Source organism: Hydra viridissima, unplaced genomic scaffold, assembly GCF_058129835.1.
Source record: "Hydra viridissima isolate aposymbiotic clone 2 unplaced genomic scaffold, HvirCarnegie_v1 scaffold_3, whole genome shotgun sequence".
NCBI classification, from domain to species: domain Eukaryota; kingdom Metazoa; phylum Cnidaria; class Hydrozoa; order Anthoathecata; family Hydridae; genus Hydra; species Hydra viridissima.
This window is the reverse complement of record NW_028324302.1, coordinates 17,867,616-17,881,424: the sequence shown is the minus strand read 5'-3', so window position 1 is coordinate 17,881,424 and position 13,809 is coordinate 17,867,616. Positions and strand designations below refer to the sequence as shown.

The window sequence follows — 13,809 nt, the reverse complement described above, 5'->3', positions numbered from 1 at the left end:
TTTAGGTTTTTGTTATGAAAAATCTTCAAAATTTCTTAAACTAGAGAAGAACATTCGAAAGCTTCCAAGATCTGTTAAAGATGCCTTTATGGAGATGATTCATATGTTACCATTTGAAGAAGTTTTTGAAAGATTAAAATCTGCTATTGCTTCTCATCAATCTATTGAAATTCGAAAGTGTTATAATAGTGGGAGGATAAAGCCTCGTTCAGTAAAGGGAATTTATCGTGAATATAATGAGGATATTGTTAAGAATACGAGAGCATGTTACAAAATGAGTAAAATAAAAGAAGAATGATTTAAAAATTTCTTCTTATTTAAAAAATGTTTATAGCGAGAACAAAGAATGCAGGTGAAGTGAAAGCGTTGTTTGATCTTTTGTTCAAAAATATGAGGATGGTGTGTTTGCGAATAAGTAAAGAAGTTATAAGTGTGAGAACAAAAACAACGATAAATTTAATGTTTGAAGTGGATCTTTTTGCAGATCGTTTTGATGAGTACGTGTTTGAATTTGAGGAACCGTTGCAAATAGGTGTTGAGAGTTATGTGAGCAAGGTGTTTAAAACGGTGAAAAATGGAAGCGAGTTGACTTTGTCGATTTTGAGTGCGGGAAGTTTAGAAATCTCCGTGAGAACTTTAGACCAGTTTGCGTATAATATTAAGGTGGCGACGGAAAGCGTTCAAAACGTGAGTTTGAGTGAGCGCTATTCTTTTTGGTCAAAGAGAAGAGTTTCGGCTAGTAGGTTTAGTGAAATGTGTAAGATGGTAAAGCCGACATCGGAATTTAGAGTGTGTTTAGAGAAAGGTGTGTTGATATTTTCAATGGAGACAAGCGGTGTTATTAGTGAGAGTTTTAAGTTTGGAGAAGAGAGCGACGATAATAAATTGGATTTGGTGCGTAAGTCTGATCAGTTGTATCGTGTTTCAAAAATCGTTTCTTTTTCGAGCGTGTTGGATGTGTATGTGGGAGAGACGTTAATGATTTCGTCTGAAGGAGAAATAGGAATGATAAAGGTGTATTTTCTTTAAAAACGTTTTCGAATGGTAACATATGAATCATCTCCATAAAGGCATCTTTAACAGATCTTGGAAGCTTTCGAATGTTCTTCTCTAGTTTAAGAAATTTTGAAGATTTTTCATAACAAAAACCTAAATCTTCACCACTAAGAATCTCATAAATACTAAACTCATTTATTTCATCCATTTTTTTTTTCAATAAGAAATTTATTTTAATTCATTTTTATCATCCCATATAAGAACCATCGGTCACTACAAAACAAGGTAAGAAAATTGAACTTCTTAAAAATTTATTTGAAACAATGGAATTTTTAGCCATCTTCAAGGGTACAGAAATAACATGATTATTTTTATACTTCTTATCATTTTTTAAAACCCGACTTCTTCGATAATCAACAATATATAACGCTATCAATGAGCTAAAACCCGTATCAGAAAGCTATCTCATCACAGCAAAGGTATCATCCTTAAGTATGGGAAAACTATCAATGAGCCAGAACCCGCATTTATCATCTACTCAGGGTTCCTCTTAAACTAAAAAAATATATACTTTATTAAAACATTCTGTCAATCTTAGGGGATGCATTTGGTGCCACAAATATTGCTTTATTTGTTAAGACTAGTTTGGTTCAGTTCATACATCAAATAAAAAAGATATTGCAATTATAATGAAAAAAAAAAATCGTGTCCCACTTCTCCCCGCTCTCCCCTACTAATCTTTTGTGTCGATAAACTCCCTCATCTGTTTGAAAATTTTTGATCTTTCTGGACTCAACATCTAGCTCTAAGTATAAGCTTCTTTCATGTCTAACTTAGCAAATATTTTTGAGCCGTACATTTTATCTATTACGGAATCCAATGTAGATATTGGGTATCTTTCGCGTTTAATTGCTTTGTTGATGGTTCTAGCATCAAGACATAATCGTACTGTTTTATTCGCTTTTGGTACAATTACAAATTTACTAATCCATTCTTGCGGTCCTTCAACCTTTTCAATATTGTCAGCTTCTTCAAGATGTCTTAGTTCTGCTCGAATATCTTTTCGAAGGATAGCGGCGTAAAATTTGTGCAATTGGTTGTATGTTTTCATCTTCATGCAGTTTGCATTGAAAGTTTTTTAGCTTACCATGTCCTTTGAATATATCTTCATAATCTTCAATCAATTTTAATAAATCATTAATGAATTTCAAAGTCACTTTACAATTTGCATCAAAATAATGCAAGCTATTATCTTTTTGATTTAGTGGAGATTTAGTTTCATCCAGGGGCGTGTCTAGGGGATGTCTGCTACGTCGCTGGACATACCCAAAATATGAATATATATATATTTTTTCACAACTTCAATATTTTGTTGAATAAATATGATGCGTCGGTAGATAAAAGCAAACAGAGCGAATAATTATAGCAAACTAAAGCAATAATTAAGCAAACTATACAAGGTAAATTGTTCGAGCGGATGGTAAGAAGTTATTAATCCGGGATAACAGTTAGATTTACGGTTTGGTATTTTATTATAGTGCTTGTCAAATCGAGAACAGTCTAAAGTTTATTAAAAAAAAACGATTTATATATTTAAACGGAGGTTATTTTAATTTTTGAGTTAAACAAATGAATAAGAAACTTGAATGGACATACCTTTTTTTATTAAGTTACAAAGTACTTCATTTTTTAAATATTTTCTTTTATTAATTAAAAAAAAATAAAAGTTATTATTTCTTAGAAAACAAATTTTGGACTTCCCCTTCCTATCACACCCTGAGTAAAGTTTTGATCAAATTCTATTGATATTTATTATTAGGAGGAGAATACTATAATTAACAACAAGCATATATTAAAATATATCAATCGACATCCCCAATTATTTTATACAAAGCTGTGTATCTTTTTAATTAATTGCATTTTGATCAATATAAAAAGATAGAAAGGGTTTTAAACATTATAAATTAAATTCGGACTTCCCTTGATACATACACCCTGTTTGGTATGTGTTTATAAAACATTTCTTAAACTTAAAATTTAAACAGTTTAATTATTTGCTTAAAATGTTGACTAATTCTCAAGTTCAAATAGCTCTCCAAACAAAATGCCAATCGGAGTTAGTCCATTGGAAAGAAAGATTGGAAAAAAATATTTCTTGTTTTAAAGACAAACATCCAAATATGAATGTTGTAGAAAACATTAGAGGTTTAGACACCTTTTTACCAAAGACTTTTTCAGAAAAACATAGTGGCAATTTCATTTGTTTAAGGTAGAAATATTGATTTCGTTTCAGTGATTTTTTTTTTATTGTAAAGCTTTCTTTTATTATTTTTAAGCTTTCTTATATTTATTGTTAAGCTTTTTTTATTGAACATTTATAAATTTATCTTTATATTAAATCCAATGTAAAAATAACAATAATGAACTAGTTTTCTTACAAAAATATTTTTTATTGAAAACATTGCAATTGAAAAATGTAATTGTATAACTATGTTTTTATGTGCATATCAGGTCTCAATCAACTGGAAACTGTCTGTACAGTTCTATCTCATTAGTCATCACTGGGAATAATTCTGTAGTAAATGATTTAAGATTATTGACATCAATCGAGCTTTTCTTAAATGCAGACTTCTACTCAAACCATCCATCTTTTCAATCTGTTTTTTGTAACAATAGAAATGTTTTTCCTTGTTTAAAAAACATTCTGTCGTTGTCAGTATCAAAAAATTCTTTAGATACAAGAAAGGAAGGCAGAGAGTTAGTACAAGAAGAAGCTGTTCATAATTGCAACGATAAAAACTGGTCCTCTTTCCTTTGTGTTCTTGGATTATCAAGCATATGTGGAAAAAAAATAGAATGTCTTTACCCAGATAATGGCCTTACTAAGTACAAACTATTATTTGGCCAAATTATTTATCCCCGTATGACCTCTTTTGAAAATTACAAGTCTTTATATCTTCTTTTTTGTTGTGAAAGTTTTTCAAATGATTTTTCTGTCCCTTTTCAACACAATCATTATGTTCCATTAGTACTAAAAAACAATTTGAAACGTAAAGCTTCCAATGAAAGTAACAGGATGTTACAGGCTAAAATTACTTTTCATAACAAATCCAAAGATCATGATGACCTTATGGAATCTAATTTAAAAAATAAATCTTTGCATCTTTGCAACCAAATACCAATACCTAGTTTTAGTAAAGTAACTCAATCTATACCATTTTCTATCCCTTCCTATAATTATGATATTGGTTATTTGGTTTCTAATTATGCTAGTTATTCCAGTGTTGCTAAAACTTTAAGTAATTCTGAAGTTCAACATTTAGTTCAATCTGTGTTTGTACCTTGTAAAACATTTACTTTTCCTAAAAATTCAAATGGACGTAGCTTTCAACTTGCATGGATAAATAAATTTCCATGGCTTACTTATTCAAAGATATTTGATGGTGCTTTCTGTTTGCCATGTGTACTTTTTGGTCACAGCTTTCCTTCAGAATGTACTATAGTAGAAAGGCTATTCAGTAAACCATTCAACTACTGGAATGATGCTTCTGCTCACTTTAAGAAACATGTATTTGGAAAAAATAATAATAATCTAACCTGCAGAAACAAAGGATTGCATGTTAAAACTGCTGAAGTTTTGTTTTCTTTATCATCATTTTGGTCTTTTAAAGCAGAGCCAATTGATATAACCTCTCAAAAAATAATTCAATCACAGATTTCTGAAAATCGTAGATTGTTGTTACCAATTATTGAAACAATTATTCTATGTGGCCGCCTTGGTCTTCCTTTAAGAGGTCATCGAGATAATTCAAAATTTCATCCTGGTAGAAGCAAATCTCCTAGTCCTACTGCAGGAAATTTCATCAAACTACTTCATTTTCGTGTCAAAGCTGGCGATAAAATTCTTGAAGATCATTTAAAATATCATCAAAAAAATGCATCTTACATATCAAATACATCTCAAAATGAGCTGATAAAATGTTGCGGAGAAGTAGTTACCGACAAAATAATAGAAGAAATCAAAAAGTCTCAATATTTTTCTATTATTGCTGATGAAGCTTCAGACAGTTCAAATAAAGAGCAACTTTCTTTGGTTATTAGATTTGTTGATTCTAATTTAGACATAAAGGAAGAATTTGTTAAATTTATACATTGTTCAAATGGTGTTACTGGCGAAGGTTTATTTAGTGTTTTACTAAAAAGTTTGTCTGTTCTTTACTTGGATATTATAAATTGTAGAGGACAATCTTATGATGGTGCTGGAGCAATGGCTGGACATACTAAAGGGTTGTCTGCTCGTATTTTAAATTTGAATGAAAAAGCTATTTTTACTCATTGTTACAGCCACAGACTTAATTTAGCTATTTGTGCATCATGCAATGTGCAGTCTATCAGGAACCTTTTAGCTCATGTAAAAGAGGTATCATACTTTTTTAATCTTTCTCCAACCAGGCAACAAAAATTAGAAGAGCATATTGATAAAATTACCCCATTAGCTTCCAAAAAAAAGTTAAAAGATGTTTGTAGAACACGTTGGATTGATAAAGTTCATGGCATGGATACTTTTCAAGAGCTTTTTACACCTGTGGTCTCCTGTCTTGAAGAAATGTCCTTAAATATCAATAAAACATTTAATCATACAACATCTACTTCTGCTTCCTCTTTACTGAAGTTAATAACAGGTTTTGATTTTATTGTTGCACTTTGTATAACAAGAAATGTTTTTGATGTAACTCTTCCAGTTACACGATTGTTGCAGGCAAAAAGTAATGATATTTATAATGGTTTGAATCTTATCCAGGCATTAAAAGATGCTGTGTCTTCTCTTAGAAATATAGTTGATGAACACCATCAAATATGCTATGAACAAGCATTAAAAATTGCATCCAAGATAAATGTTATAGAAGAAAAGCCTAGAACTTCATTTATTTCAAAAAACAGAGCTGATACTCCTTTTGAATCTGTCTCTCATTATTTTAAATTGGTTATCACTATTCCTTTGTTAGACCATCTGAGTACTGAGTTAAACACAAGGTTTAATGATACAACTTTAAAGTGTTATAAAGCACTTGTCTTAGTTCCTTCAAAAATGATTGCAGAAGTTCAGTGTTCTAGTGATACTAATTGGAAAGATCATGTCATATCTTTCAGTGACTTTTATATAACAGACTTACCAAATCCACTCGCTTTATTAGGTGAGCTTAAACTGTGGGAAGTATATTGGGTAAATTTTAAAAATGAGCTTCCGTCTAATATTACCGAAACATTAAAAGCAATAAATTTTCCTGGCTTTGAAAACATTAAGATTTGTCTTAAGTTACTCGCTACCTTACCCTTAACTTCATGTGAATGTGAGCGAACGTTTTCTTCACTTCGACGTCTAAAAGATTATAAAAGAAGCACAATGGTAGAGGACCGCCTAAATGGTTTAGCTTTAATGAATATTCACACAGAGATACCTATAGATGTTGAAAAAGTCATAAATAAGTTTGCTATAAATAATCGTAGGTTGTGTTTTAAATAAAATTTTAATAAAAATATAATAAAATAAAATAATTAAAAAAATATATAACAAAAATATAATATATAAAAAATATAAAAGTATTATCTTAAAAAGAAAAAAATCTTTGTTTAACGGCTATTTTCATAGCCACACATCTTTGTAAAAACATTATTTGGCATTGAACAGTACAGTAAGTATAGCCCGCAGTTTATTTACTATTTGGTTTTCAACTTTTTTTTTTGGAGGGGGGCCGAAGTTATAGTTTCGAAAAATAAAGTTCATATTACGTCAAATGTATTAAAAAAGCCTAATTTCGCAAACAGTAGATAAGGAACAGTGTCGCAAATATCCCACACCAAGAGTAGTATACGAATCAACTAAGTTGACTCATTTCCTCCTTGCGTGCTCTCCCTAAATAAGTCGATGCGTGTATTACTTCATGCGTGCTCTCCCTAAGTCTAAAAAAGTGCGATATCAGAGATTTTTAAGAATTATTTTTGCTTCATATAAGAATAGGTCGTGTGTAATTGTTAAGCGTTGGTGCTGACTATGGTTATCATCATTTTCTTCTAAAAATAGATAGCGTGCGAAGCGATGATGCTTGATAATGGTTAGTATCATGTGCGATAAAATATCGGGCGATTGCCAAGCCGTCTTACTTCATATGCGTTTGTCAATGAGGAAGTGGGGGGTGGGGGGGGATGCTAAAATTTAACATTTTTGGGGAGGGGTTAAAATTGCGACTTACCCAAAAAAATTCCTGTACACGCCCCTGTCATCATCAATATTTTTACATACATTAAAGTGCTGCTTGGTTTCATTTGATTTAGCCACTGAATTTACACCATTATCTTTGTTGAGCACAAAGTTTCCATTTTCATCAATTTTTAAAATATTCAGCTCCTTTGCAGTTTCAATTCCCATGATATTTCCAGCATTATTTTTATTTACAAAATAGATTTTGTTGGTAGTTATTTTGTTTTTTGTTTCAATTTCAGCCTTTAAACAACCTATCAACTTTAGAGGCGTTGAAGCATAGGGAAATATTACTGCTGATGATTTTTTTAGTAATAAGTTTGGATTGTGGTTTTTAATCCTTTCAAAAGTGTTTTTGTCAATCAAATTCACACTAGAACCTGAGTCAATAATCATTTTTATTACAACATTTTCTACCAGTACATTTATTGATTTTGTTTTATAGGATTGCCCTCTTTGTTTTGAACTAAATGTTAGGGCAAGCGCTTCCTCTAATTCATTATCTGAGCTGATTTCACTTTTGTTTTTATTATTTATCTCTTTAACTTGGTGCATTGTCCTGCAAGGCGTTTTTGAAAAACTTCTGCAACAAATGGCTAAATTTTTCTTTTGACATTAATAGCATGTTTTTCCATTAGCTTTGCACTCTTTCTGGTGTCCAACAAAATATTTTTCCCCACATCGAAAACATAACAAGTCATTTTCTCTTTTACCTATATTTTCACTTTTATTACTTCCTAATTTTAAATCTGTTGCTTGTTTTTGTCTTCTGGAAATAGTTAATTTTTTAAAATGATCTACCACATCAATCTCCTCTGTGCATTGATTTGTTTTCTTATTTGACATTTCTTTTGCTTGCTGTTTTGATATTTCCATGTTGCGACCAATATCAACATATTTATCAATGTTTATTTCTCTATCCTTGAGAAGTTTTTGTTTCAGTTTCACAGAATGACATTCTGATATATATTGATCCTTTACTGCCTCAGCGACATCTGAAAACGCGCAACATTCGGCTTGTTTTCTTAACCGAGTAACAAAGCTCACAGTACTCTCCTCTTCACTTTGTGTTATGTTCTTAAAAATATATCGTTCATACGTGATTTTTTTTTTTTAATTAAAACAATGATCGAGTTTTTCACACATTGCATTGAATTGATCAGTATCGTTTCCTTTAAGAGTTTTTAAGGAAATCAATAAGACATTTAAAGCTTGTTTAGAAAAAACTATTTATCAAATTACAAGGAAATTCTTTGGTTTATTAATATTACACATACTTAATTATCAAATTATAAAGAGTTCGTTGTTTCGTAGATATAATATACATATATCATTATTTTTGATTATTTTTAAAATACGTTTTGAGGAAGCAGAAAGCATCCAAAGTTTCATCGCCCAGACGACTTCCTATTTTTGTTGCAAAAAGTCCGGCCGCAGAAAAAGTACGTTCTGATTCCACACTGGTAAACTTAATAGTCATTAAAAAATTATACGCTCTTGGCAAAAAATCACCACGTGTTCCTCCATTTTCAAACAACACCATTTCCTTTTGAATTTACATCGATAACGTCTCACATCGAGTTGGTATGCTGGGCAAATGTGTTTTTTTTTTTTTTAGCTTTATTAAGTTCGTCTGTTATTCCTTTGCTCTTTTTAAGAGCAAAAGCAATAGATTCAGATGAAGAGTCAGAAGAATCAGAAACAGTTACGAGTAGTGCCTCATTTGAAACAGAAAGTTCAACTTCTGATTCAGACTCATAAGCTGTTAATGATGTAGCTGGATTTGTAGCGTCTAGTCTTTCAAGTAACTCAACTATTAACTTGCAATATTTTATTGAAGTCGGAATTGTTACTAGCTCTATTTCAGATTCGGACTGAATGTTATTTCTACCATTGTGCAGATACTGAAGGATCCCACTTACATTGGTACGCCTTTATTGCATTCGAAGAACGAGAGATGAATGCAACTTTTGACTTATAACGTTGTTAGCATCTCTAATTTTTTTTAACATAAAAGTTATGGCAACATCAGCTTCCTTTTAGTTATTCAAGATAACAGCAATAAAATCAGGTTTTAAGCTTAATTTTATATAGCTAGATATTTTTAATACTTTTAGAAATAACGTTGATGATAATATATAAATTGAGATCATTTACTTAACTACTTTAGTACATGTATAACGAGAGATATAGTAAACAATACAAAATATCAACTAGTTTTGTAGCTACCTAGAGCTTATTGGTTTAATGCCCAGGGAACTACTCCATCTACTATATTGCTGTAGACTTCTAGTTTATGAATATTATAGAATTTTCAATTTTTATGTCTAACAACAGAAATATATACAGTTAAGGATAAATAACTTCTACATAAATGAATGTAAATACAATAAAGAAAAAAATAATTTGTCACAGTTTTAAAGAATTTAGCAAAGCCAATTTATGGCAAACCGTATCTTGGAAAAATGATGAAAATCTGTTCGTGCCGACAACTAATTTCCTTTACCTTGGTGTAATTTGTTTAGTAATTTGTCAACGCGTGAATTAGTTATTTTATTCTGAACAGTCTTATTAAACAAATGCTATAAAAGTGTAAACTAATACCACGTGATCAGAGTTTCTGTTTTAAAACTGTGGGCAACCATTTTGATAGATTTTTTTGTTAACAGGTGAAAATTTAGAGTTTGTCGGAAACTCGCATGGCTCGCTGATTTCTGCGGCCTCTTCGATGTAAAACAATAGGTTACACGTCCATCTCTTATAGGTCCATGATCGGCTGTAAACAAATTAGCATCCCGACAACAAAGGGCCTCAACTGTTGCTTTTACTGGGGCTAGCGCATTAATGATAGCAGATACAGTTTTAATTTCAATATTAGATAAAGCCAAAGATTCACCTTCCGGTAGACTTATGTCTATTAATGCCTTTGTATTCAATTTTTAAATAAATAGACGCGTTGAAGCATCGATAAAAAACTGTTCGATCTTGTCTTGCAGTCTTTTATTAGAGTTTTTTGTTTCCCAAATTCAGCCGCAACATACTTCAGCAAGATATCGTTTTTTTTTGGTGATCGTCTGAACATTACTATTACTTTTCGTACCTTTTTGATCACTGGACCACAATTTACCTCAGTAACATCACATTGGTTTCCTTGATGCCAATTATGACTAGCATCGAGATCAACCAATTTATTGTGATCAGAAAAATCATCATCCTCGCAAGAGTTACTCTCTGAAAACTCGTCTTCTATATCTGATTGTTCGTCTTCGTCGAATTGCTGATCTATTTCCCTTTCTATATCCTGCTTTTGATATAGCACTTCAATAACGGCCAGTTGCACACCATGGGCAAAACATAACTATTAATTTACAGGTAATATTCTCCCAACTTTTTTCATCACACTTGCTCCGTCAGTCATAATACCAACAATATCTTTTCTCAAATCAAGCCCATGTTGTGCAAGCTTTTGTTCTAATAGCTCAATACACTTATCTGCAGACATTGATCCCGTTATACGAATTAAGCCTCAGCTCCAGAACTGACAATTTCGTGCATGCAAATTAATATTCATGTAGCAACGGTTACGCAGTGATGTCCATTCATCAAAAGATAAAGAAAATCTTTCTCCTACACCGAATTCAGGTTTTTTTTTGCTTGCTATTTCAGTGATTAAAAAACTCCTTTTTTTTTTGCTATAATCTACAACCATTTTACGCACAGTGGTGACTGTTGTGGGTAAACTTTTGAATCCGGTAGCTATGAGACCTGCACGTATATCACTAGAACGGCATATCACGTTGTACGAAATCCCATCAAGGGCTGTTAATCGTGCAAGTGTAGCAGGAATTGATTTTTCTTCTCTCTCCAATATCGGAAAATAATTGGTTAATATTTTGTTTTGTTTTTATTGGTGGTTCATCTTGTGTGTTTGCTGAAATAGTAGTTGGTCTGAGGTTAATTTTATGGACGGAAAGTAAGTGCGTATGGAGACCTTTCGTTGAACCACCTCCAATTTTTAAAATCTTTTTGCAGGCAATAGGCTTACACATTGCTGTTTTCCCTTTTTCTTCTCTTAAGAAATGTTTCCAAACAGCAGAATTACTTTATTTTTTGTCATATTCCATGTAAGAAGCCATTATAATTTTAGAAAATTTTATGTTCAAATAACCAGCAATTTTATTTTTTATTAAAACTTGTACTATAAAATAGTCACTAACAGATAACGTCTATTCGAGATAAAAATTGTCAGAAACTTGAATAAATGCGACTAAGCACCAAAAATTTTTAAGAATTTAATTGAAATCCAATTTCAATTCCCAACCTTAATGAGAAGTAAACTTAATAAGACGTATTTTTTGGAGTTGTGCGGTATGAAACAAACAGCATTTTAAGTTTTCTTTTAAGGACCTGTTTATATGGACAAGGGCTAGCCCGTTTGCCGAGCTAGCCCGGAAAACTAGCCAGTTTTCAAATTGGGTTTATATGTATTTTTACCAAAAAAATAAAAAATGATATCGAGGTCAGCCTGGCTTTTTCTAGCAGGGCTGGCCACTTTATCGGTAAAATAATAACTTTAAAGATGGCGGCTAGCGACAAAAAAATACATTGCATTTTAACAATATGTTTAACTGGTATTATAACGCAAATAATGCTTCTTAAAAGCCTAATTGTATTATATAAGCTTTAAAAATTTTAATTTGATAATTTTTTAAGTATTATTCTTTTACGAAAACGATCACAATCACTTCAAAAGATGAAACAAGCAGGAGAGAGGCACCTTAAAAAAAAAAAATCGTAGTTGCTGGTTTAAAACTGGCAGAAATGATTTATGGTGGCCTAATATAATAACTTGTGTAGCTCGCATTGATGTATGGAAAACAAATTTTAGCCTTTCACGGTTTCTTTTCATGAATTTGGTTTCAGAGTTAAGCCCTTATTTATCTCCTGACCCTTTTTCGCCTAACTCTAGAGCTCTATCAGCAGATAAAAAAGTAGCTATTACTTTATATTACTTTAAAAGATACTGGATCTTTGGTAAATTATAAAAGCAAAACAACTGAAATTTTAAGTACACGGAAGTTGTCAGTTTTTTTATTAAATTTATTATTTTACGCGGAAGCTTTTAAATTTAAAAAATGTAAAAGTTTATACGCACGCGTACAAATTTATATAAGAAATTAACCAGCCCGTTTGCCGAGATCTCGGCAAAAAACAGTGAGATCTCGCTATCCGGGCTAGCTCGTTTATTCATACAAACGCAAAATAAAATTAAGTTAAAATATTGATGACGTCAATATCTCGGAAAACGGGCTGGCTCGGCAAACGAGCCAGCGTGCTTTTCATATAAACAGGCCCTAAGTTTATATTTTGTGCAAACACTGCAATGGTTTTTTTTTATATCCTTAATGGTTTTTAATTTTTATTCAGCTTTTGAAAATTACAATAAAAGTTTTTATATTAGTGTAGTTAACTATGAGCATCAATTTATCTTTTTTATTTGTGCATAATATTATGCATAATTTTGGTATAAATCATTTGCATATGAAGTTAATACAAATAAATATATTACTTATATACAGCTAACAAAATACTTATAATTTAATTAAAAAAATTTAAGAGAGTTCTAAATATGTTCATGCTTAATGTACATTTACGTTTCTGAATCAATTTCTACAGAGCTTATAGTAGGCGAGGGTTTGGATTGTATTATGTATTCAGTGTTTGATAATGTTGTGTTTCTTCTTTGTCTTTTCCTCCTTTTCTTATTTGTTTTAATTTCTTCGCCTAAAAGTTCAACTTTGATACTTTTACATAGTCTCTTGGCAACCTCGTTGATATTATGGTTACAATAAATGATAACTAGGGGTTGCAGTAAACAGGACATGCATCTAAAGAAAGTGAGCGTTTTCAGCATTTTGTATGTTATTTCTTTAAAATAAATCTGTTGAACTCCCCAATTCATTAACAAAATCACATAAATAGTATAGGGTAGCCAGTTCAACAACAATAAATTAGATAAACGAAATGCGCCTGTACTATTTCTTAGATCTATCAGTATACTTTCGGGGGATTGTTCCACTTCAATTGATTTCTTGTGTTTTCTTTTGGCCTTAAATATTAAAAACTCAATTACGAGAAACGATAACATGGGAGCAATCACAAAACAATACAGAAATGCAGAATACAAATCATGGCGGTAATGCTGATACATATAGCAAAGGTTTTGATCTGTAGATTTCTGTAATAGCATAAACATTATCATGGCCAATATCCCTGCGCCAACCCATACTAAAACCAATGTTAAATTAATGAAAGTTTCTTGTAGTGGTCTCTTTTTATATTGTTGCATAGTACTAAGGAGGCATTCTGAAACTACTAGCACAGAAGATAAACACAAAACAGTCCAACAGGTATCAATCAATAGTAGCACGAAGCACACGTTTTGCTTGAACAGCCATCCATATAGAAAAGTTATTGCAGTCCCAGTTATATTCGTGATACATAAGTTTAAAAGAAGCTTTAGGTGCATTGTTTGTTTAGTTGTTTTGTATTCG

General features: G+C 31.3%; 1 protein-coding gene across 1 annotated transcript; it reads left to right on the top strand.

Annotated features, from left to right (window-relative positions):
- Positions 1 to 2,564: 2,564 nt before the first annotated feature.
- Positions 2,565 to 6,845, top strand: LOC149891255 (52 kDa repressor of the inhibitor of the protein kinase-like). The gene has a single exon (XM_090082983.1). It carries the CDS (start codon positions 3,920 to 3,922, stop codon positions 6,518 to 6,520), a length of 2,601 nt encoding a protein of 866 aa, XP_089939109.1. The 5' UTR covers positions 2,565 to 3,919; the 3' UTR covers positions 6,521 to 6,845.
- Positions 6,846 to 13,809: the final 6,964 nt, after the last annotated feature.